At 44.6% G+C, this 22,324-nt stretch overlaps 2 protein-coding genes and 1 long non-coding RNA gene across 5 annotated transcripts in view; 1 reads left to right on the forward strand and 2 right to left on the reverse strand.

Annotated features, from left to right (window-relative positions):
- The first annotated feature begins 78 nt into the window (after nucleotides 1-78).
- On the forward strand, nucleotides 79-6,519 carry TUBD1 (tubulin delta 1). 2 transcript variants are annotated; one of them, XM_083715211.1, is made up of 9 exons: nucleotides 79-292; nucleotides 1,236-1,430; nucleotides 2,635-2,782; nucleotides 2,906-3,122; nucleotides 4,075-4,306; nucleotides 4,583-4,747; nucleotides 5,050-5,190; nucleotides 5,399-5,582; nucleotides 6,089-6,519. In XM_083715211.1, the coding sequence occupies exons 2-9, from the start codon at nucleotides 1,259-1,261 to the stop codon at nucleotides 6,189-6,191; spliced, it is 1,362 nt and encodes a 453-aa protein (XP_083571337.1). In that variant the 5' UTR covers nucleotides 79-292; nucleotides 1,236-1,258; the 3' UTR covers nucleotides 6,192-6,519. The 2 variants fall into 2 exon arrangements, with proteins under 2 accessions (XP_083571337.1, XP_083571338.1); XM_083715212.1 differs by lacking the exons at nucleotides 2,635-2,782; nucleotides 2,906-3,122 and having other exon boundaries at nucleotides 81-292.
- Nucleotides 6,520-10,685: 4,166 nt separating this feature from the next.
- LOC310832968 lies at nucleotides 10,686-11,451 on the reverse strand. The gene is made up of 2 exons (XR_014558489.1): nucleotides 11,350-11,451; nucleotides 10,686-11,244 (listed from the first exon to the last, which is right to left on the reverse strand). It is a non-coding gene; the product is annotated as an uncharacterized lncRNA (long non-coding RNA).
- An 8,632-nt stretch (nucleotides 11,452-20,083) lies between these two features.
- Nucleotides 20,084-22,324, reverse strand: part of VMP1 (vacuole membrane protein 1) — a 105,133-nt gene continuing 102,892 nt past the window's right edge. For both annotated transcript variants that reach the window (XM_083715240.1, XM_083715241.1), the window contains exon 12: nucleotides 20,084-21,514. In XM_083715240.1, coding sequence (XP_083571366.1) covers nucleotides 21,374-21,514 — 141 coding nt within the window. In that variant the 3' untranslated portion in view covers nucleotides 20,084-21,373. The remainder of the gene's footprint in view (nucleotides 21,515-22,324) is intronic.

Genomic DNA, 22,324 nt, shown 5'->3' on the forward strand with positions numbered 1-22,324 from the left:
TATGTCTTTGCTATTCCCCCCCTTTTTTTTTCTTTGTAGCGAGCATGCGCACAGCACGTCGTGGTCCACACCACGCGGACGCCGCGCGTGCGTACGGTCCGGCAGCCGGCGCACGCGCGCTGATGCAGCTGTTGTGCCCTCCTTTACCGTTTTGTCTCCTTTCCAGCACCAATTTTCCCGCCTGAGCCAGCGACGGAAGGGGAGCATGCGCAGAAATGCTGGCAGGACGGGGTCGAAGGTGCTGTTGGCAGTTGGTACAGGTGGTCAATGGATGAGGTGCAGCTGTGGAAGGGTGAGGCTACGCACGTGCGCCTTGAGGGAGAGAAGGGTGTTAAATGGGGGAGGGGGATAAATGGGAAAAGGCGGGACATTATGAGGTGAAACGCGCACACAGATTGAATTTATAGATTTATTTTTTAAAAAAAAATGCTTGGGTGTATTTGCATGTAACTACATATGTATAAAACCATGTTCATTAATTCGCTGTTTTAAAAATATTCTATATTTTTAGTTTTATTTTATTTAACTGTTCCTATGAAACATCCTGAAGGTGTTTTTAATATATCAGTACCTTGATCTGTTAATATTACTAGTTTCAATATTTAGCCTCTATGTGGCACAGCACAATCTAATGCATCTTTACTCAGAAGTAGGTGCCACTGAACTCAGCAGGGGAGGCATAAATGTTTTGGGACTATAACTCCCATCATCCCTGACCACTGGTCCTGTTAGCTAGGGATCATGGGAGTTGTAGTCCCGAAACATTTGAAGGTCTGAGTTTGCCTATGCCTGCAGTAGGGCATTCTCCATTGTAGGTATCTTTAGGATTGCAGCCTTAATATTTGCATGGTATACACCATGCCTTTCAGGCATATGGCTTTCCCCAACAGAATCATGGGAACTGTAGTTCTGCACCCCCACAGAGCTATAATTTCCAGCATTATTAACATACTATGTTATTTACGTGTATGGTTGTATATGCAGCCATCGATAATAGGCTACAATATTTGAATACTTTCTAACTTTGGTAGACTTATGGCAAGGCTACAAGTGCTGCGCATCCTTGATTTCAGTGGGAGTTAACGCACGAGCGAGTGTACGTTGAATGGCAGCCTAACAGTGCACTTCCAAACGTAGTTAGTCAAATGTCAGTCCTACTGAGTTTAATGGAGCTTCCTCCCAGGGATATGAACGTAGGATTACAGTCTTAACAGCGAGACATGATTTATTTGTAGGATTGAGGCTAAACTAGAGGAGAATGTCTATCATCACAATACAACTTGGTCAGTGCGGCAATCAGATCGGTCGCGAGGTGTTTGATACCATCTGCACAGACTTCCGCAGTACGCATGGCTTGTGCTCCAAAAAGGAAAATGAGTCCTTCCAGGCAGCCTGCAAAGAGCGGTTCTTCAGCGAGGAGAAATCCAGAGGTATGACACCTACATACATATGTAACTTTATTTGTATGTTCAAACAATGTTCAAGGCAGCTTACAGCATGAAAAGAATACATAACCACAACATAGCAAAAATAGTCATAAACAATAAACAAAACATTAAAAAATACACAACCAAACTGAACAGTTTCCACATAAATGTCCAAGTATCTAAAATAAAGATACAAAAATCAACAGCAACAACTTTCCACACCAGCAAAAAGCCCTAGCCCAAGAGTATGTTCAGCAACCTCAGCTTTTTTTGTAGCTGGAGTCAGTCTGGGCTCCACCCTCCCAGGCCAGGTGGAAAAGGCATTCAAGGCAGGGAGCAGGTCTTCCAGGACTCTCAGCCAAGACTGTCTGACACAGAATATGCAAATCCTTCTTGCCCCACACCAATCAAGAGGGAAATCAACAACCAGAAATGCATCCACTTTGCATGTGTGGAATTCTGCATGTGATTGGATATTGTAATATCTCAGGGTGTTCCTCCAGGTGAAAGGTTGCACCCTTGCTGCCATTCCACACTTAAAACAAAAAATGAAGAAGCCCGGAGGAGCAATTTTGGTAAAGGGTGGACCATCAGGAGTGAAAGCTAGCCTCTGCACTACAGTGGTACCTCCGGTTGCGCATGGGATCCATTCTGGAGCTCCGGTCGGATCCTGAGGAATTCACAAGTGGAGGTGCCTGTTCTGCATGGCGCAGTAGAGCGCTTTTGCACATGCGGCAAAACCTGGAAAAATACTTCTGGGTTTGCCGCGTGTGTAACCCGAAGGATACGCAATCAGAGGTGTGCGTATCCAGAGGTACCATTGTATTGCAAAAATGAATAACATTGGGATTAATAGCTTAATAGCAGAGCAACAGCTTTGATTGTGGAAAGAGTCAGGTTGAATCCCTGGCTTCTCCTGGCAGGGAGAGACCCTAGCCTGTAAGCCTAGAGAGCTGCTGCCGGAAAGTGTAGACAATACGGAGCAAGATGGACCAGCAGTCTGATTCGGTAAAAGGCAGCTTCCTGTGTTCCTTTTTTTAAGTCACAAATTAGCACCTGGGGAATTGTGTTGCTTGTCCTTGACATTGCTGAAGTTGTCCAGTAGGTGTCAGCCGCCTTCCATCAATAACAATGGGTACATTATTTGGGTGCCACCTTGATGGATCCCAAGTCTACATCATTGGACTTTTATTTTCTTCCTCATTAGTGCTGGCTGCCCGGGCTGTCCTGGTTGACATGGAACCTAAAGTGATTGGTCAAACTTTATCAACCGCTTCAAGGTCTGGTTCCTGGAACTATGACCATCGGTCCCACTTTTGTCAGAAGCAAGGGTCAGGAAACAACTGGGCAAATGGGTATGTTTGGTTTTATAAGTGGTGCCAAAGAAATGTATCTCTGGATTGCTAACATTTATAATCCAGCTACAAAACGCTCGAAGCTCCTTTTTGTTCTCTTCCCCACCCCAATTTGTGCCACAGCTACTGCGTTCATGGGCCCAAGCACAAAGAAACAATCATGAACTTGGTACAGAAGGAGGCTGAGAAATGTGACCGGCTGAGTGGTTTCCTGACGGTTATGAGCATGGCAGGGGGTACAGGATCGGGTCTGGGGACGTTTGTGACAGAAAGCCTGAAAGACACCTATCCCACCTCATTCCTGTTAAACCACGTTATCTGGCCCTACAGAACTGGAGAGGTGAATTCCGTAGCTCTGTGATGGTGGGGGTTGAACCTGGATTTGAAGCGTACTCTTTCATAGGGACATCAGATGCTGCCTTATGCTGTGTCATCTGGCTCAGTATTGTGTGCACTGACTGGCAGCAGCTCCCTAGGGTTTCAAATAAGGGGCCTCTCCCATTCCTACCTGTAGAATGATGCTGGAGATTGAACTTGCGACCATCTTAATGCAGAGCAATTGCTCTACCATTGAGCTATATAGATGGAGAAACTGTTGGTGAAGAGGAATGTAAGGTGTTGGCATCCTAGGAGCACTGTTCACTGCAGTTTTCTGCAGCCTCCTGTATGCATGTCATTCGCTCTGCTTACCCTCCACAAAGCAGTGGTGGTTGGTGCCCATTGGACTGGTAGGGCAAAAGGCAGAGAAGCCAATAGTAGACGGAGCCAGAGCCAATGCCAACTACAGTGGTACCTTGGTTCTCGAACATAATCCGTTCTGGAAGTCTGTTTGACTTCCAAAATGTCCGAAAACCAAGGTGCAGCTTCTGATTGGTGCAGGTGCCCTGGAAACAATAGCCGACAGCCGCATCGGATGTTCGGCTTCTGAAAAGCATTTGAAAACTGGAACACTTCTGGGTTTTTGGCGTTCGGGAGCCGAAATGTTCAAGTACCAAGGCGTTAGAGAACCAAATTTCCACTCTAGTTTTGACCTCACTGCTGAGCTCTACAAAGGCAATATTGAGACTAGGGAGGAGGAAGATGGCAGCCAGTGCCACTCCCTGGGCTGGAGGCAAGTAAGAAGGCAAGCAGGTGGGAACTGGCTGAGTTTAGACTCAAGTTTGTGGGGCAGTGCCCCGTTTGCCCTAATAGACCAACCTCTGTTGCCCCATGGACAGCAAATCCCCTCTGGTGAGATCATCTCCATGTGGAAAATGTAACATCCACTCCCTGTTTCCCCCCTGCATTTCCAGGTTATTGTTCAAAACTACAACTCTGTCCTGACCCTCTCACACTTGTATCAGTCTTCGGATGCCCTCCTGGTTCATGAGAACGATGCCATCCACAAGATCTGTGCTCAGCTAATGAACATAAAGCAGATATCTTTTCAGGATGTAAACCGAGTCATCGCCCATCAGCTGGGGAGCGTCTTCCAGCCAGCTTACTCCTCTGAAAGTGCTGCTCACTACAGCAGAAGCCCCCTAGGTATCTGGTGTTAACTGAAGTTCTAGCACTGTCCTCCAGCTCTTGAGGTTTTCACTGGATTGCAAAGTAGTCCATATAAGTTACTAGCCTACAAACATTCTCATTAGTCTGTCAAGTATCCATCCATGTATACATGCTAAGATAAATGGAAAGGACATTTTGTAAACTCATCAGACCAGAGACCAGAGAAAAACAAAGTAGATGTTCAGCATGAGCAAATGCAGTTCTCTCTCTGACACACGTTAAACCTTCATTTCTGTCTTGTCTCCTCCTCAGGAGATCTAATGGAAGCTCTAGTCCCCCACCCTGAGTTCAAGATGCTAGGTCTCCGGAACATTCCTCAGATGTCCGAAAACTCCCTTGCCTACAGCACTTTTGCGTGGCCCGGGCTTCTGAAGCACCTGAGGCAGATGCTCATTGCGAATGCCAAAATGGAGGAAGGTAAGAACTGCAGGTGAACTGAAGCAGGTTGAACAATGTATATCCAGAGTCGCATATGGGCAGGAGGTGGTCCTTAAGACCAGGTCTTGACTAAAATTCAATAGGGCTGCCAGGAATTAAACAGAATTGGGGGGGGGGGTTTGGGGGGGCGATTCTGGCCTAAAATTGCCTTCCCTGCTATAATCTCAGGACTGTGGGACCATACTCCTCCACACAGGGCACACTCCTCACCAGCCCTGCTGTGTGCCGTCTGGCTGGACTCCCAAGTGTTGAGACATTCCTGTTCACTTTTCTGTTTGCAGGGATTGATTGGCAAGTGAGGCCTCCGGTGCGTGGACTCCCTGCATCAGAAAAACAGTCTCTAAACAGGACAGCTCGTTTTAACACCTCCATCGCCAATCTGGTTACCTTGCGAGGAAAAGATGTACAAAGCACGGATCTAGGTGAGAAATAGTTGCAAATTCCTCTTTTAGGTAGTGACACCGGGAGAGAGTTTTACGATAACCACAAAGAATGTCCTATTTCTTACATTTGTCTGAATGCACAGTGTACAGTACATCACTGCTCCTGAGCTTCTGGAATGGGATGGGACAGAAGTGGAATAAGATAGTGACTGATTATTTTTTTTTAACACCTTGTTGATTATTGTAGGAGGATTCCAAGAGCCTACCTTGTATACTTCCTGGCTAAACGCTCAAGATGCCTTGACCATCTGGAAGACACCAAGAGCTTTTAATAAATACGAGAAGTCAGCATCTTTGGTCAGCAACAGCCAGTTTTTGCTGAAGCCTGTGGACAGTGTAGTGGGGAAGGCCTGGAAAATGTTTGCTTCAAAGTAAGTGGGAGAGGACAGGTTGTCATCTCAGACTTTGCTGTGTGCACAGGGCATGGAGTAAATGGAAGTAAATAAACCAGAGGGAGAGATGGGAAGCAGGAGTACTTCCTCCTTCAGTTCTGTTTGAGAAAGGAACTTATTTTGGTTCCTTCTCTCCCTGAACCGTTTCCATCCCAACTGGCCATTATAAGAACTTGGAAAGTTCTTGTTTTTCTCTTCCCTCTCCTTCTCTTTTTTCCTTTTGTGTTAAGTTTTTTAGATAGTAAGCTTAAAGTAAGTACTTTTTTATTGATTTGTAATTACTTTTTAAGTGATTCATATGCTGCTCTAGGTGTACATTCGGCTGAAGGGTTTGGTAAAAATGCTATAAATAGTTGAAATCTGTGGAACAAAGTTAGTCTTGACTAACTGAACTTCTGCTGCTTTCAATGCAATTTTGTCGCAGCTGATTTTAGCTGGATTGGTGCCCCTTGCTCACCAAAACCTCTTGTTCATTCCACACACAGGGCTTACGTGCACCAGTATACAAAGTTTGGGATTGAAGAGGAAGACTTTATGGACTGTTTCACAACTCTGGAACAAGTCATTGCTAGCTACACCAACCTCTGATTTTCAAATTCATCCTTCACCAGGAGGGGACAGCATTACCAGTGCAGATCTAAAATCCTGGCAAGAGCCCTTAAAACTGGGAAATCTTGTGAAGAATTGAATGTAGCAGGAGGACTCTTTACATTCCGTCCCAGGCAAGTGCATCACTCCAGCCATCTTTCAAAGACGGGAGCTTTCCATGCAAACAATGCTTCTGAGGGAGCTCTAGCTTTCAGTGGGGGATGTAGATTGATAACGCATATTCATTTCATCCCTTTACCTGCATAAAGACTTTGTACAACCTAAATTGCATGTGTTTTGTATATAAAGTAATTTTATTTTCTGATGATGTTGTCTGTATGCTGTGTACTCATTCTTTGTACCTCACGTTCTGTAAGTTGCCCTGGCACCTTACAAGAGGCTGTATCATTTTATCCCTCCAGCAGCCACATGGGGTAGTATAGGTTGAGAGGTGACGACTGACCTTGCTTTGTGGCTGAAGTTGGAATCTTAATGCTTGTCCTCTGTGCAAGTTTAACACCTCCACTACACCCGCATTAGATCTCATGATGTGTGAGGGCCAGATTTTGGGTTGTGCATTTGCTTGTTTAAGTTACTAGTTGTGATAGAGAGACAGGTTGGGGTAAGGAGATCCTGCTGACTTCTGCGGTTAAAAGGACCTCCATACACACTTGTGGATGTTTTGACACACACACTCTTCAAAGAGTTTGCAACATTTGAACATACAGCACTACAAGTGATGTCCACAGTGGTACATTAATTACGTACCTTGTCCTTACCTGATCAGTGCAATAACTCTGTACACAGGAAAGTTTGTAGGCTATGCGTTTAAAAATAAACCACAAGATGGTGCTGTTGTGCAGCCTACTGGGCACTAATTGGGTCTAGGAATCTCAACATTTCCCATCTCATACAGGAAGCAAGCAAGCAAGCTGTGTCTGTCCAGGTGACATTGGATTCCCAACTCCCATCTTGGATAACCGTTGGCTCTGCTGACTTAGGCTGATGGGACTTGGGAGGCCAACATCTGAAGGGTCAGGACTTGCCCACCCCTGAATTACACGGTGCAAGTTAGGATTGTCATATTTTGAAGAGCAAAAAAAAAAAAGGATACATTTGCTAACTTCTACTTTTAACTATGGATCGCTATGACGACACTCATTTTACATACCCATGAAAAAGAGGACGTGTCCTGGAAAAAGAGGACACATGGCAACCCTAGAAGTCTGGGTGGGGAAATTGGTCCTCCAGGTGCTGCCAGGACTACAACTACCATCAGCCTCTGCAGTGGTGTCCAGCAGTATCTGAAGGGTTTCAGGTTCCTGGCCACTCCAGGAAGTGATTCCACCCTGTTGCTACGTTTGGTGCCTGCTAAATATTTGCACAGCAGCGCTTTCTCCACTATGTGGTGCTCCAGGTGTTCTGGACTGCAACTCCAAATCATCCCTGATCACTGACCACGCTGACGGGAGTGGTAGTTTGCCAACCTGGTGCCCTCCAGATGTTGCCGAATGCTGATACAGTACATACCCATCAGTATTTTTCTGGCACTTTGAAGAGCAATGCCTTGTAAAAGGTCCTTGCCCCAGGAGTTTACAATACACATTTCAACCAGGAGGAAGTAAAGGCAGCAGGAGGGTGCAAGAAGAAAAAAGGCTGGCGGAAAAGGGTGTTAATGTGCACAAATGCAGTTGGGTGTTTATGGGGAGTGGTGGGTAGACTGAGGTAGACTTAAGGTAAAAGCTTTGGGGAAAATAAGGATTTCGAGGAGGGATTTGAAGGAAGAGCGATGGGTCTTAGGCCACATTCACATACCATATTTTTAAAGTACTATGATACCACCTTAAACTGCCATGGCTTCCCCCAAAGAATTCTGGGAGCTGTGGTTTGTTAAGGGTGCTGAGAGTTGTTAGGAGACCTTTATTTGCCCCCAGAGCTGTTTAAGAATCAGTCCTTCACAGGGAACTCTGAAAATTGTGAACCTTCATTTGAGCTAAAACGTTCCAAGTTGAATCATAGCACTTTAAATGTACAGGGGATGCGGGTGGCACTGTGGGTTAAACCACAGAGCCTAGGACTTGCCGATTAGAAGGTCGGCGGTTCGAATCCCCGCGACGGGGTGAGCTCCTGTTGCTCGATCCCTGCTCTTGCCAACCTAGCAGTTCGAAAGCACATCAAAGTGCAAGTAGATAAATAGGTACCACGCCAGCGGGAAGGTAAACGGCGTTTCGGTGCACTGCTCTGGTTCGCCAGAAGCGGCTTAGTCATGGTGGCCACATGATCCGGAAGCTGTACGCCGGCTCCCTCGGCCAATAAAGTGAGATGAGTGCCACAACCCCAGAGTCGGCCACGACTGGATCTAATGGTCAGGTCCTTTACCTTACAGCTAAGGAATGAAGTTTTGTGCTTGCTTTAGGAAAATAACTGGAGGTGTTCTCACCTCCAGTTAATTATCCTTGCGAGCAAACCTAAAGATCATTTAACACTTTAAGGATCTAAACATTTCTTAAATGGAATCAACCATGTGTATACTTCAATGTGGCTACAGAGCATGTGTGTGGTAGGGATGTCCTGTGGCCCTCCAGGTGCTGTTGAACTCCAACTCCCAGTAGCCTCAGCCAACATTGCTAATGCTGAGGAATGGTGAGAGTTGTGGTCTGGAGGGCCACAAGTTCCTCACAACTGCTATAGTTGTGTATACATCAGGAAAGACCCGACCTTTTTTGTTTGTTTAAATAGTGGAAGTCCTCCAGATTTTTTCACACAAAGAAAAATCCCCTCTTCATTTCAGTAGCCTAAATTAGGTGGGAAAAATAATGATGTGGCTGTTGTTCAACACACATTGAAAGCACATGGCTTCTCCCAAACAACCCTGGGAACTGTAGTTTGGAGTGGAAGCCCTGTAGTGGGGACTACAGTTTCCAGGAGTCTTTGGGGAAACCCTATGATTTAAACATGCATTGAATGCACTTTAAATGTAGGGTGTGGATCTGCCCTCAAAGCACCCAGAGATGTACTGGTAGACCATCCCAATCTACTTCCAAAGTAAAACACAGGACAGCGACCAAGGGGTAAAAGTGTGTGTTTCGTGTTCTCTTCCGTCTCTTTTCCAAGTAGCCTGGCACTTTGACTGATGAAAGCCGCGCCCTGGGAGCAGCTGTTTACTCTTCTGGGGGAAAGGGTACCTCCGTTCTGCTGAGTCACAGAGCCAAATGACGAACTTATTATGCCATTAGGAAAATGACCTGAGGGAGGGAGGGAGGGAGGGAGGGGAGCTGGATAGGCAGCAGTACCTGAATTTAATCAAAAAATATGGGATGGGAAGCAAAAATCTCTTAAGAGATGAATGCAAGATATTAACATCTTTGGTGGAACCGTGACACAGAGCCTTTGGAATAGCATGGTGGAATCACTATAGGGAAGATATTTGAGCTCCACAGAACCATGCAGTGACCCTTTTACTGAGTCAGACCCTTGGGGCATCTAGTTCATTACTATTTACACTGAGATGCAATGTGGCTTTTCAGGGTTTCAAGGCAGGGGATACTCCCTGCCCTACTTGGTTATACTAGGGATTGAAAATGGGAAGTTCTGCACACAAAGCAGGTGGTTGGACTAGATGACCCCTGGGTCATCTAGAATTCATAGAACTCTAGAATTATATGATTCTGTATACAGTCATACTTTGGGTTTAATGTGCTTCAGATTGAGCACTTTTGGGTTGCGTTCCACAGCAACCCGGAAGTAACGGAGCTCGTTACTTCCGGGCTTTGCCGTTCGCGCATGCACAGACGCTCAAAACGACGTCACGCCCATGCACGGAAGCGGCAAAACACAACCTGTGCATGCGCACCGCGTCTTACGTTCTATTCAGGATGCGAACGGGGCTCCGGAACGGATCCCGTTCACATCCCGAGGAACCACTGTATTGGGAGGGCCAAAGGTTCACCACACCTGGTCAACAATGGCAGTGGCTCTCCAGGAGATGCATGGGATGGAACTTGGGACCTTATGCTGCTAAGCAGATGCTCTGCCACTGAGCTACAGCCCTTCATCCCAGGCATGGATGGGGTACCTGTGGCCCTCCTCATGTTGTAGAAGAAGAAGAAGAAGAAGAAGAAGAAGAGTTTGGATTTGATATCCCACTTTATCACTACCCTAAGGAGACTCAAAGCAGCTAACATTCTCCTTTCCCTTCCTCCCCCACAACAAACACTCTGTGAGGTGAGTGGGGCTGAGAGACCTCAAAGAAGTGTGACTGGCCCAAGGTCACGCAGCAGCTGCATGTGGAGGAGCGGAGACACGAACCCGGTCCCCCAGTTTACGAGACTACTGCTCTTAACCACTACACCACACTGGCTCTGATTAACTGCTGATTATAGTTATACTGCGGCTCCATAAAGCCACACATTTTTATTTATTTAATGGACTCCTAAACCTACCTTTTGAGGGGGTATACCCTTCCCGATGTCAAATAAAGAAAACACATTGAAATCCAACAATTTAAACTAGCAGTAAAAACAATCAACACTCCGCAGATTAATGGTTTTTAAACAGCCACAAAAAGCACTAGAAAGCTGACTGAATTCTTAATTTATTTTTTTTAAAAAAATATTTATCTTAACTGCAAGGCAATAAAAAGCTACCCCAGTTTAACACCCACCTGCCCCATGGCTGTTAAAAGGTGCAGGAAACCTGCATGCCCACCCACACAAAAAATTTAAGCTGGTAGGCTGCTCTTGTATCTCAAGCAATATTCCTGTTGTCACTAGAGAGGCCTATAAAAACACCTGCAAGGTCACTGTGAACCATTCCAAATCAGCACCTGTTACTCAAAAGGGGAAAAACAGCCTCGCCTCAGATTAGCACTGACCTGGAGTTTTGTTGCTTTTTTTATTGCTCAGAAATTTGCATAAAAACCGGCCTCTGTTTTCTCTCTGTGAATTATCTCTTCCTGTGACTCATTCCCCACCTAGAGTTTCTCCTGCTCATGGCTGCCTCTCCCCTGTTCTTTCTACATGAGGGGGGCACAGGCCTGGGCTGATGAAGGAAGCTAAAGAAAGAAAAGAGAGAGAGAGAGAGAGAGAGAGAGAGAGAGAAACTGGTTCATATGCAAACAACCAAGAATGCATAAAAAGTGATTGGGTCAATGGCCCACCTAGTCCAGCATCCTGTTTCTCACAGTGAGCAACCAGATGCCTCACTGCCTCTTAACCATAGAGGCAGAGCATGACCATCTTGGCTGGTAGGCACCGAGAGCTTATCCTCCACAAATTTGTCCAATCCTTCTGCAGAAGTGACTTCCATTGTTTAACTATGCACGTTTCCTCTCTCTGCTCCCCTCCCAGCAGCTATTCCTCCTCTGGTCACTGCTGTGGATATGCAACCTGATTCATGGTCTCCAGGCACTGCGGTCAAGGGATTCCTGTAAAAGTCAATGGCACCAGCTTTCAAGTCACATTTGAAAACTTCCTTGTAATGCAGAGTTGATCTGCCAATGCACGTAGACATGTCCAAGGCAGTGCAGATGTCGCTGGGACAGGACTGCACAGTCCATGCTGGGTATGTGAGTTTGGGAGAGTGCATGTTTGTTTGAGACTCTGTCCTGCCATGTGATGCCCAAAAACTTCCCAGTGGAGCTCATGTGTTCCCGTATCAGTCGCTACAAGCCACAGCAGCCGCTGTAACTCTCCAATGATTTTCTTCACCTCCAAAGGAACACCCATCCATTGTCTCCAGAGAAAGATGGATGCCAACAAGCATGAAGACTTTATTTTAACTGTCCTAAATCTTCAGCTCCATTGGATTTTCATGAGTGTTATGAGAGACGGTGCTATTTTTCTAGAAAAAGAGGTGCCAGAACTCACCAGCAGCACCTCCCTCTTTCTCTTACCATGGCAATGGCGCCCAGCTGAGAGGTGCCAGAACTGAGCCTTGGAGAGCGAGAGCTTTTCTCTACCACTTTCTCCATGGCACGCCATGCATAATTTTATAAACTTCTATCCGATCACCTCTCACTTGCTAAAAAGGTCCCGAATGCTGCAAGCTTTCCTCATCGTGGAGTTGCTCCATACTTGTGATAATGTTGGTTACCATTTTCTGAATATTTCCCAACTTTACAACAGCAAGTTCCTAAGTCTTCATTGGCTGCAAAGATATGCTTGGAAATGTATGGGACACGACATGCCCGTTATCAGTCAATGTATCAGAAGCCAGAAAGGTGGCTAAACAAGATCCACACAGATTAAGTGCAACAGAGGTTCAAGTAGTTGCCTCTTCTCTATGATATAATTGCTCCCAGGCTCCAAAGTAATCGGAAATAATAATAATAAATTGCTTTAAAAACAACCAACAGGCAAAATTATTGGAAAAATAAGAAAATTGATGCAAATTTGCTTGAATTATACAGGTCATAGAGTTCAGGCTTTTGTTGCTTAGAAATTAGGCGTGATGGGTGCGATACTTTAATTGATGCCAGGCCCTATATTTCATGATCAAAGCCTGTTCTTTCAGCAAAGCCCTGGGGGGGCATAAAAAATTCCTTCTCACCTGACAATTCCCCAACTCTGAGGTGTGTCTCCTGAGGGCAATTACGAAAGCATCATGAACAAGTTTCACCTTTCTCTGTCTCCTTTCAGCCCCAAAGGGAACGTTCTCAGTTTATCACCCTAGAGATAGTGGGTTGTTGGGGAAAGAGGGGAAAAAGCACACATTTATATTCCTCAAGAGATCGGGGGAGGGGATGGGGGAGAGCGAGAAAAGCCAGATCTCTTACGCAAGGGAACGGCTCTTAACGTCTAAACAGGGCGGGAAAGTGACGTTCTCGGAAGAGGGATGGTGACCTTTGGAGCAGAGCGAAGAACGTAACTCAAGGCATTTAGAAATGGGCCATCGATTCGTGCAAAGGTCACCGTTTGCGTTGAAAGACATGGCCTGCCTGACCGTTTTGTCATCTCGATCCCTACAAATTTGCTTACACTGTTAGCCCACCCTCTCACCAAACCCCTTGTGTTCAAGTGTTTGGGAGCATTCCCAGTTTATACATGTGTTTGGTGCCCCAGAGAGCTGCAAAAACAGTGATCGCCAGGCAATGTCGGCTGCGACCGAAGGGGAATGTTGTGCAAGTGTGTGCCTATTGGAAACAACATTCTCCTCCTGCCACAGCATCATTAATTTTTTTTTGCCTCAGTTGAAAGTTGTCAGTCAAGTGTGGAGAGGATTTTTTTTTTTTAAAGTACATCTACTCATTTGAATCCGCAGATCTTCAAATTGAGGAGCGTTCTCTTGACAGTCCTTATAACAGTAAATATCTATAAAATTGGGTACTGTAAGGTTACAAGATCTTGAATCAGAGCCCTTGTTTCCGTCAATATCTAACTCCATTCTCATTTTTAAAAAAGGTTTGGGAAAAGCAAAACCCCCACACAAAAGGTTTCTCTGAGGATAAAATGTGTGTATGCACTTTATGTATATACAGTGCTTTTTGTGTGACATGACACTTTGAGTAAAATAAGAGTACTAGCACCTTGGGGTTTTTTAAAACCTTATCTATATCTGTGTGTCTGGGAGAGGTACCCGTCTATGTTTTTAAAATCATTTACAAGCTGCTTATTAATTTTTTAAAACACACCCTTCAGATATGACTTTAAGTTCCTCAGAGGAAAGTGTGTTCCTCAGAGGAAAGTGCATGTAAATGTTATAAATGAATAAATTAATGAACACTTGTGTTTAAAGAAATATATGTCTTTACTCCAGAACTGAGCACATCAGTTTGTACACCATGGTGCTTCTTTTCACCACAGAACTTTTATAAGAAGGAAATCTGAGGTGATTTTACGTGCTAACACAAAGGCCACACTGGTTTCATGGCTTGCAAGGGATTCTGGTGGGCGACGGGAGTCACTTTATGACCCTTGTTGAGGGGAAAATATGGGATATATATCACACACATTCAAGCAGTTCAAAAGACCAGACCAAAATGTGAACTTTTCTAGACATAAGCCACACGGTTTGCCACAAATGAGCGTAAATGCAGGCTATAATGATGTCTTTCTCAAGCCCACAGGTGACCAAGTCCTAAACACATTCATAGATGGTGGGAAATTTTGCCAGGAAGAGAAGAGGGGAATTTTCTGAGGTAAAACTGTGCTTCTAGTTCTTCTTATCAGTAGCGGTTTCAAAACAGCCTGAAGAAAAGCCCTTCCCGCACAAAACTCAAACTTCTGACTAGCAGTGCAAACCTCCATGTGTCTACTCAGATTTAAGCCTTGCTTAATTCGATTATTTCTCTTTTACCCTTTCTCCTGCTGCCCTGATTTAGACAGTAAGCTGCTTGCAGACAGGGACCTACCCGTCTGTTCAACACATGGATTTTTTGATTGCTTGCTGGGGCAAAACAAATTCTGCAATGCTCCACATACAAATATATATATTTCTTTTTTTGAGGGGGGGAATCACACGCACATGGATGCAGATCATATTCAATTGGAGTCATCTCCCAAAGTATGGTGGACCTAGGATGAGGATGTATCTTAGCCTTAAACCTATATCTGGAAGCAAGCCCCTGCCATGTAACCAAGAAAATAAATTAGGACAGACTGAACACAGCTATTGCCTTCAGGGCTCTTGTAGGAGGGGACACAAGTGTCTGTAGGAGAAACCTCAGGCGTGGGACCATCCCCATTTTCCCCCTCAGTTATTTGAATCAATTTCAGCTTATCCCACAGGTGCATATTGTACCAGAGTGAGCTGTTAAAAATGGGGTGCTTTACATTTCCTTTGGAAGCCCTTAGACCCCAGTCATGGAGGGTGGCAATATGCACTTACACAGTGAAGGAAATGTATTTTTCAAATGCCCTGGAGCATTTTCATTATCTTTTAAAATTCCACGTGGTTCCAGGACTAAGCTTTGGCATTGTGATACCATTTAAGCCAGGGGTCAGCAACCTTTATCAGCTGTGGGCCGGTTCACCGTCCTTCAGACTATGTACTGGGACGGACTGTATTTTTGGGGAAAATAAATAAAAATGAACGAATTCCTATGCCCCACAAATAACCCAGAGATGCATTTTAAATAAAAGCACACATTCTACTCATGTAAAAACACCAGGCAGGCCCTACAAATAACTCTGATGTATTTTAAATAAAAGGATACAATCTACTCATGTAAAAACACGCTGAGTCCGCGGGCCGGATCGAGAAGGCGATTGGACTGCATATGGCCCACGGGCCTTAGGTTGCCTACCCTGATATAAGCCTTGAACAAAATGGTAATTGCTTAAAAAAACAACCAGTCACACAGTTCAATCCAATCCATGTTACATTAGCTTTGAGTCTTGTGGATTTCAACGTATTATCTAGTAAAAGTCAAGCTAGTGCCAAATACAAGTTTCCTTATGATTCACAATTACCAGGAACTCTCAATTTATGCACAAAAAGCAGATCACTCACTCTCTCTTTCACACACACACACTAATTTGGTATTCATACATTCTTACGCCTTGACCACCTAGGATGGGGATATGCTATAAATGTAGTAAGTGTTGGGTAGCAGCCTGAATAAACAAGCATAAGGCAGACACACAAAGATTCTCAATTTACAGATCCACAATCTAAATGTGCTTGAAATGAATCAATCTTACCACTAAAAATTAGATTTTCTCTCTTTTTTATTTGACCAACCAGCAAAGCATTTATTTGCATTTAAGAAGTTTTGAAAATATTTCATCTTTTTACTGGGTCATTAAGTATCGCAGAAGCATCCTTCTCCCACCCAACCCTCAATCAGAAAGAGGCACAATAACCCAATATAGCATCAAATAAGATCTACCGGTATACATTTTGCAGAATCTAGCAGAACTATCTATCTTATCTGCACACAAATATACAAATGTTATACTGGTTATTCTAGAAGGTGCTGGACTCTGTAAAGAGCTTGGATAAAGAATGGTATACAAGAATTTTCCTGGAGGCTTGCTATATTATGAGCTATAAAAGGGGAAGGGAAGGTATTGTCTGCAGGAATTTATTGTTGCTAACAATATAAGTGAGGCCAAACTTTGAAATGGCTTATCTGAGTTAATTATCTTAGTCCCATGATTTCTTTCACTGCTTTGTTCTGTGCCATCAACCACTGCTTCATGAGACCATGTGCCAAGGTGCTGTTCCTCCTCTAGAGTTAGCTGATCCGACGTGATTCCTGAGTTACATGTGGTTTCACTCTTTAAATAAGGGTGTGTGTGTGGAAATCCTGCTACGTGATCAAAACTGACAGCTCAAGGCAATCCAGGTATAATAAACTCAAAGAGTAAGCAAACCTGAGAATGGGACATGTGGGAAATGCAAGTCGGTGCAAAATGACCACGTAAAAACTACTCAACCCGCTGAAATTTCCTGACCCAGGCCAGAATGACAATTTATGCCAAGCAAACAATGGCACAGATGGGGAGAGCCTGTGGCCCTCCATTTGTTGGACTACATCTCCCATCATTCCTGACCCCAGGATCATGCTGTCTGCTGGAAGTTGAAGTCCAGCAATGTCAGTAGGGTCACAGGACCCCCATCTCTAGATTGGCAGCAGAGCAGGAAGGGACAAGATTCATGTATCTGCTGTTAGCTGTTTTCCCCTCATGAAAATTCCTCCTATCCAGGCCTTTTCCCTCCCTGAGGTGGGCAGAAATCAGACTGGGGTGTGTGCTCTAGGAAACTTTAAATCTATCGCTTTCCCCCTGCTGTTATTTGGCATATATGAGGCTGAGGTTCTGTGTGTTTTGGCATAACATCTAGTTCTGGCCTCAAAAGTACCAAAGACGTAAAACAAAATGCATTAAAGCAATGAGGCGTTAAAAGGTATTCATTGTCCTTTTGTTTTGGTTTTAAAGTCTGGTTTATTGAAAGAACCAAGGCATGAAATAAGACAGATAAAAACCAACACATCAAAATCACCATATTAAGATTTCCTTCAAAATAGGCATGGTATGAAAAGAATCTCGCTACATGCTGTTAACTATTACTAGCACACGTTGAACACTGGTCAAATGGATTGAACGGCGTTTCTTAAAGAAAATGACTGCTGGATTTAGGGTGGTGGTCTTAGAACAAGGCTGGGTGGCATTTCGACCAAGACAAGATAGAAAGCCAAAGCTCATGAGCCTGGTGGTAGATGAGGCCATCCTCGTAGCTAATGCCATTTCTGCAGCACTGATTGCATAGTTCTCAACAGCCAACCCCCAGAGGAAAGCTGCATCTCTTTGCAAACAGAAAGCTGCATCTCTTTGCAAACAAACCTTAAAACCAGCGGCTTAGATCCAAAATTTGGTGGCACACATAAATGCACACTTCCCCATGTCATGATCTGTTCTGGATCCTCATTGTCTGCTTTCAGGGAGTGTGGTGGGACTGTAATTGGGAAGACATTTTTTTTTGGGGGGGGGGGAAGTCCTGAGCCCTCTTCAAGCATTCTAAATATGAATTAAGCAAACATGCAACCTCTTTATTTTGGAGGGAATGGAGCCTCCTTTACTCATCAGAGGCTCCCTGTGCTTTTTAACATTTTGATTTCTGAATGGCTCTTCAAGTTTGGGAGGTTCCTTGCTTCAGAAGTTAGCTCTCCGAGGAGTTGGAAGGCAAAAAGAACAGTGACGTGGAGGAGAGCTAGCGTGATATCCACTGCCTCAATCTCACATGTTTACTTAAACAATATTTACAATTCCTGAGGAGTGATCTTGTTATGTTAGCAGAGCTCCATTTCATTCACAAAGTGGAAGTCAGGTCCATAATCCTTCTGGCTGAATTCAATTGAGCATGAAATGCCTCCCATGCCTTTGAGCAGAGAAAGGGTTTCTCTCTCCCCCTCCCCCTTTGCTAAAAAGCCTTTGGGAAATCGTACCACATCCACCAGTCATCCCAGCTCTTTGACTACTCTGAAAACATACCTGCAAAAAACCCACCTTGTCCCAAACATGTCCCAGGATACCGGTGACTACCTTGGAGGAGGAAGGTTTTTATTCATTACTAGAAGCTTGGTGTTGCTTGGGAACTTGACGAAAACCAAAACCAAAACCAAAAACCCAGTGAAGTTTTGAAATCAGTGGTTAACATCAGTGAAGTTTAGAAAGGTTCAGTCTGCCACCTTGATTCAAAATGGTGTTCAGTTGTATCAAAGCACACAAAAACCTGCTCCTTGATCTTAGGAACCATCATGTAAAATTTGTTCACAGTATCTTAAGAGGGATCCAAATGCCGAGTGAACAAAGTACTCTCCAAACCATTTGGCAGATTCAAAGTACACCTTTCGTTTAAATCTATACTTTAGAAAACCTCAGACACTTCAATAAGGAAAGACAAAAAGACACCGGTGGGTATTTGTTTGACAAAGAGCTTGGAGATGGATGAATACAGTCAAGATGAAAGATACCAAAATGTCAGACAGCCTACCGACTGTTGTTGCCATGACATCCAACAGTCAACATCAGTCTGATAAGCTATCCAACAGAAAGGTACAAGGCCATGGAGGTATCACGACGGTAGGCAGACGAGCGGGAGTGATCACAACACATGACACACATACACCAAGCACAATCCACACCTTGACAAAAACGGTTAAACACAGATGTGCAAGAAGAACAAGCTGGTATTCAAAAGGTGATTGCACAGGTACGGCCTTTGTCCCAAAGAGAGCCAACTTAATTCAACCATAATAGGACGGTCACTCTGAAACCTAGCGATGACACCCTGAAAAGGGAAAACAGGTTTCCTGGCATGGTTTGAGAAATAACATACAAGGTCTTCTATTTTGTCCCAGGAAACCCTCTTAATTGTTAAGGCAAACCAGTGATAGGCTTTTCTGTCTTATTCCACATCAAAGGAATTCAGGAAGCTGCTTTCTACCGAGCTAGACCACTGGGTCAATTTAGAGTCGTATTGTCTATTGGTTCTCCAGCATTTTACATGGATATTTTTCTCCTGGAAATGCCAGGGATTGAACCCAGGGCCTTCTGCATGCCAAAAGCATGTTCTACCACAGAGCTATATGGTCCTTCCTCCAAGAGAAGAGAAAATGTGTGAATTAAGGGCCCTGGGGAAGCTTGAAAAATAAACAAAACTGAAGGCACACGGAACAATCAGAGGTCTGTCTCTGCCTTGCAATGTTGGGAAAGGGGAGGCGCAGCATTAGCTCTGCATGCAAGCCAAAATAGAGTGGGCAGTCATCTAGGAGGGGGATACCTCTTTAAGGGACCCCACCTGATATTTAGGGGAACTATCAATGTCTCCGGTCTTATAGGAAACTGAGGAAGCTGCCTTATATTGCACAAGACCCTTGGCCCACCTAGCTTAAAGGTAAAGGTAAAGGTACCCCTGCCCGTACGGGCCAGTCTTGACAGACTCTGGGGTTGTGCGCCCATCTCACTCAAGAGGCCAGGGGCCAGCGCTGTCCGGAGACACTTCCGGGTCACGTGGCCAGCGTGACATCGCTGCTCTGGCGAGCCAGAGCCACACACGGAAACGCCGTTTACCTTCCCGCTGGTAAGCGGTCCCTATTTATCTACTTGCACCCGGAGGTGCTTTTGAACTGCTAGGTTGGCAGGCGCTGGGACCGAGCAGCGGGAGCGCACCCCGCCGCAGGGATTCGAACCGCGACCTTTCGATCGGCAAGTCCTAGGCGCTGAGGCTTTAACCCACAGCGCCACCTGCGTCCCTCCCCACCTAGCTTAGGACTGTCTAAAACAGGGACAGGGGACCTGTGGCCCTCCAGATTTTGCTGAACTAGCAACTCCCATCATTCTGGCGATTTATTGGGTTGTGGCAGAAAGTGTTGCATTTTCTGCAGGCGTTAAAGCAAAAGCAAAACACAATATACACACTTGCTGTTTAAGAAAAAGGCATTTAAAAAGTTATTTGAATGGTTGTTTATTCCAGTCACCCTTCTTGCACCTTGCAAGACACCTTCCTGTGCATTTCCTAACGATGCTATGCAAAACATCGCAAGTTAACCGTTTTTAAAAAAGAAACACAAACAAACCCAACACAACGGGCTACTTGTCAGTTAAATAAATAAAATTAACCAAACCATGTCAAGGTCCCAACACTTTTCTATTTCCTTGAGTGAGAAGTTCTTGAGGGAGGGGAGAAATCAAAGAACAAAGAGCTCCGGAGGATCAGAGAGACCCCGGAGGGAGATAAAACTTTGCAAAATAAAATGAAGGTGAAAATAGGAATACAAAAGGGTTAAAGAGGAGGAGGAGGAAGAGCTTTAAAAGATCAAGACAAGAAGGTCTGGAATGATCCAAGGTGATTTTATATATATTTCTTCTGTTATCATCTTAACGTCATTCTAAATATACAGATTTTTTTTTCTTTTTAATGGAAAAAAGAAAAGAGAACAGCAGCAGATGGCACCAGTGTCTCTGCTCAGAACCATTATGAAGTTAAAAAAATCTGAGATTCCACCCACCCCACCCAACAAGTAATGGAGAACCACTGAAGAACCCAGATGTTAGCACGAGGGTCATGCAAGTCTGCTAGCCAATCTAAGACTGTTTATTCAATGTTAAGACTGGGATGGACATGTGACCATCTCAGGGGAGAAGGTGGAGCTACCAACTTTGGACTTTTTAATAATTTTTTTTTTTTTAGAAAAAACTTAGTGGCAAGCTGGGTCTATAAGTTATAGTCCGGAGTTGTGCTGCCTGTTAAAAAAAGAAAAATCTGTGATATTGGGCTGTATTCAAATAAGTTTTACTCAGTTAGGTCCATTGAAGTTAATGGATCAATGTTAATAAGTTCAATGGGCTGTATTGAACCAAGTCCAAAGTCCTGGTCATTCATTTCACTGAGTCTGAGTAGGACTAGCATGGAATACCACCCAGTGGGTCTACTCTGAGTATGAATGTTGGATATAATCCACTGGAAATATAAATTTAAAATAGGAGGCAATGTTCTCCCCTTATATTCCAACTTGGATGAAATAAACAGAAGCATGTACATTACCTTTACAAATGGCAATCAATGAGAAATGTTTACTAATCGGCAGAGTTACTTTGAAAAATAATGATAATAAAAAACACCCCACAACCCTCTCACCCACCCTCCAATTTCAAATAATGCCAATTTTGTTTTTGTTTTTTAATGTGAGGCTGGTCGTCCCAATTAAATTTGGGGTCTGTCTCCCTCTTCCCCGGAGCTCATTTGGTTTTCTCCTCAGAGGACATCTGCTGGAGACGCTTAGCATAGCTCTGAGCCATCGAGTTTATAATGGACAGGATGAAATAGCACACCATGACGATAACCAACTTTTCAAACATCCATGACAGCCAGTTTTCGCTCTGCAGATGAAGGAAAAAGGAGAGGGGGGGAGGAGGAGAGAATCCAGGTTAGAATACACAGACAAAAAAATTCCTTGGACTGACAGGGAATGGTTAACTTCTCCCCCACTTCCAAAAATGCCCACCTAGCTCACTTAAAGGCTTTCAAGATTGTGACTTATTTGCCATAGAGCCCGAGAAGAGTTCTGGGGGATACTACATGCAGATACAGGCCAAATTTGCTGGGTCTTCTCTGTTGCCCCAGGGGAAATCTAGAATTGGCCCTATATAGCTCAGGGAAGGAGGGCAAGTCACTGCCAGGTAGGGTAGTTAAAAAGCCTGACCTGGTCTAAGGCTGCTTCCTAAGTTCCCTACAAGACTTGCGTCCCACACTGCAGGGGTAGATCAGCAAAAGTAGTAAGTCCTTCAGGGGAAGCTAACTGAAGAAGGCCCAAAGAGCTTCTGAGGAAGGGCTGTAGGTAAGCAGGCAGAGAATTTGCTTTGCACACCGAAGGACCCAGATTCAATTCCTGGTACCTCCAGGTAAGGCTCGGAAACACTCCTGCCTTAAAGCCTCTAGTGAGTCGCTGTTGTTGGCCAGAATACTGAGCTAGGTGGAACAAAGATCCAACTCTGGTTTAAAGCAGCCTGATGCTGGCTCAGACGATTTTTAATCTATCTAGCTGAGCATTGCCTATCTAGCAAGGCAATCGCACTGCCCATCACTCCATGCTTTGAACTGGGTGGGGACCCTGGACTTTACTGCATGCAAATGCCAAGCCTCTGCAGAAAGCTACTGGCACAAGGAATGAGAAACACGCTGTAACAGAA

The sequence above is a fragment of the Podarcis gaigeae genome, assembly GCF_964106915.1.
Source record: "Podarcis gaigeae genome assembly, chromosome: 15".
Lineage (NCBI taxonomy): Eukaryota > Metazoa > Chordata > Lepidosauria > Squamata > Lacertidae > Podarcis > Podarcis gaigeae.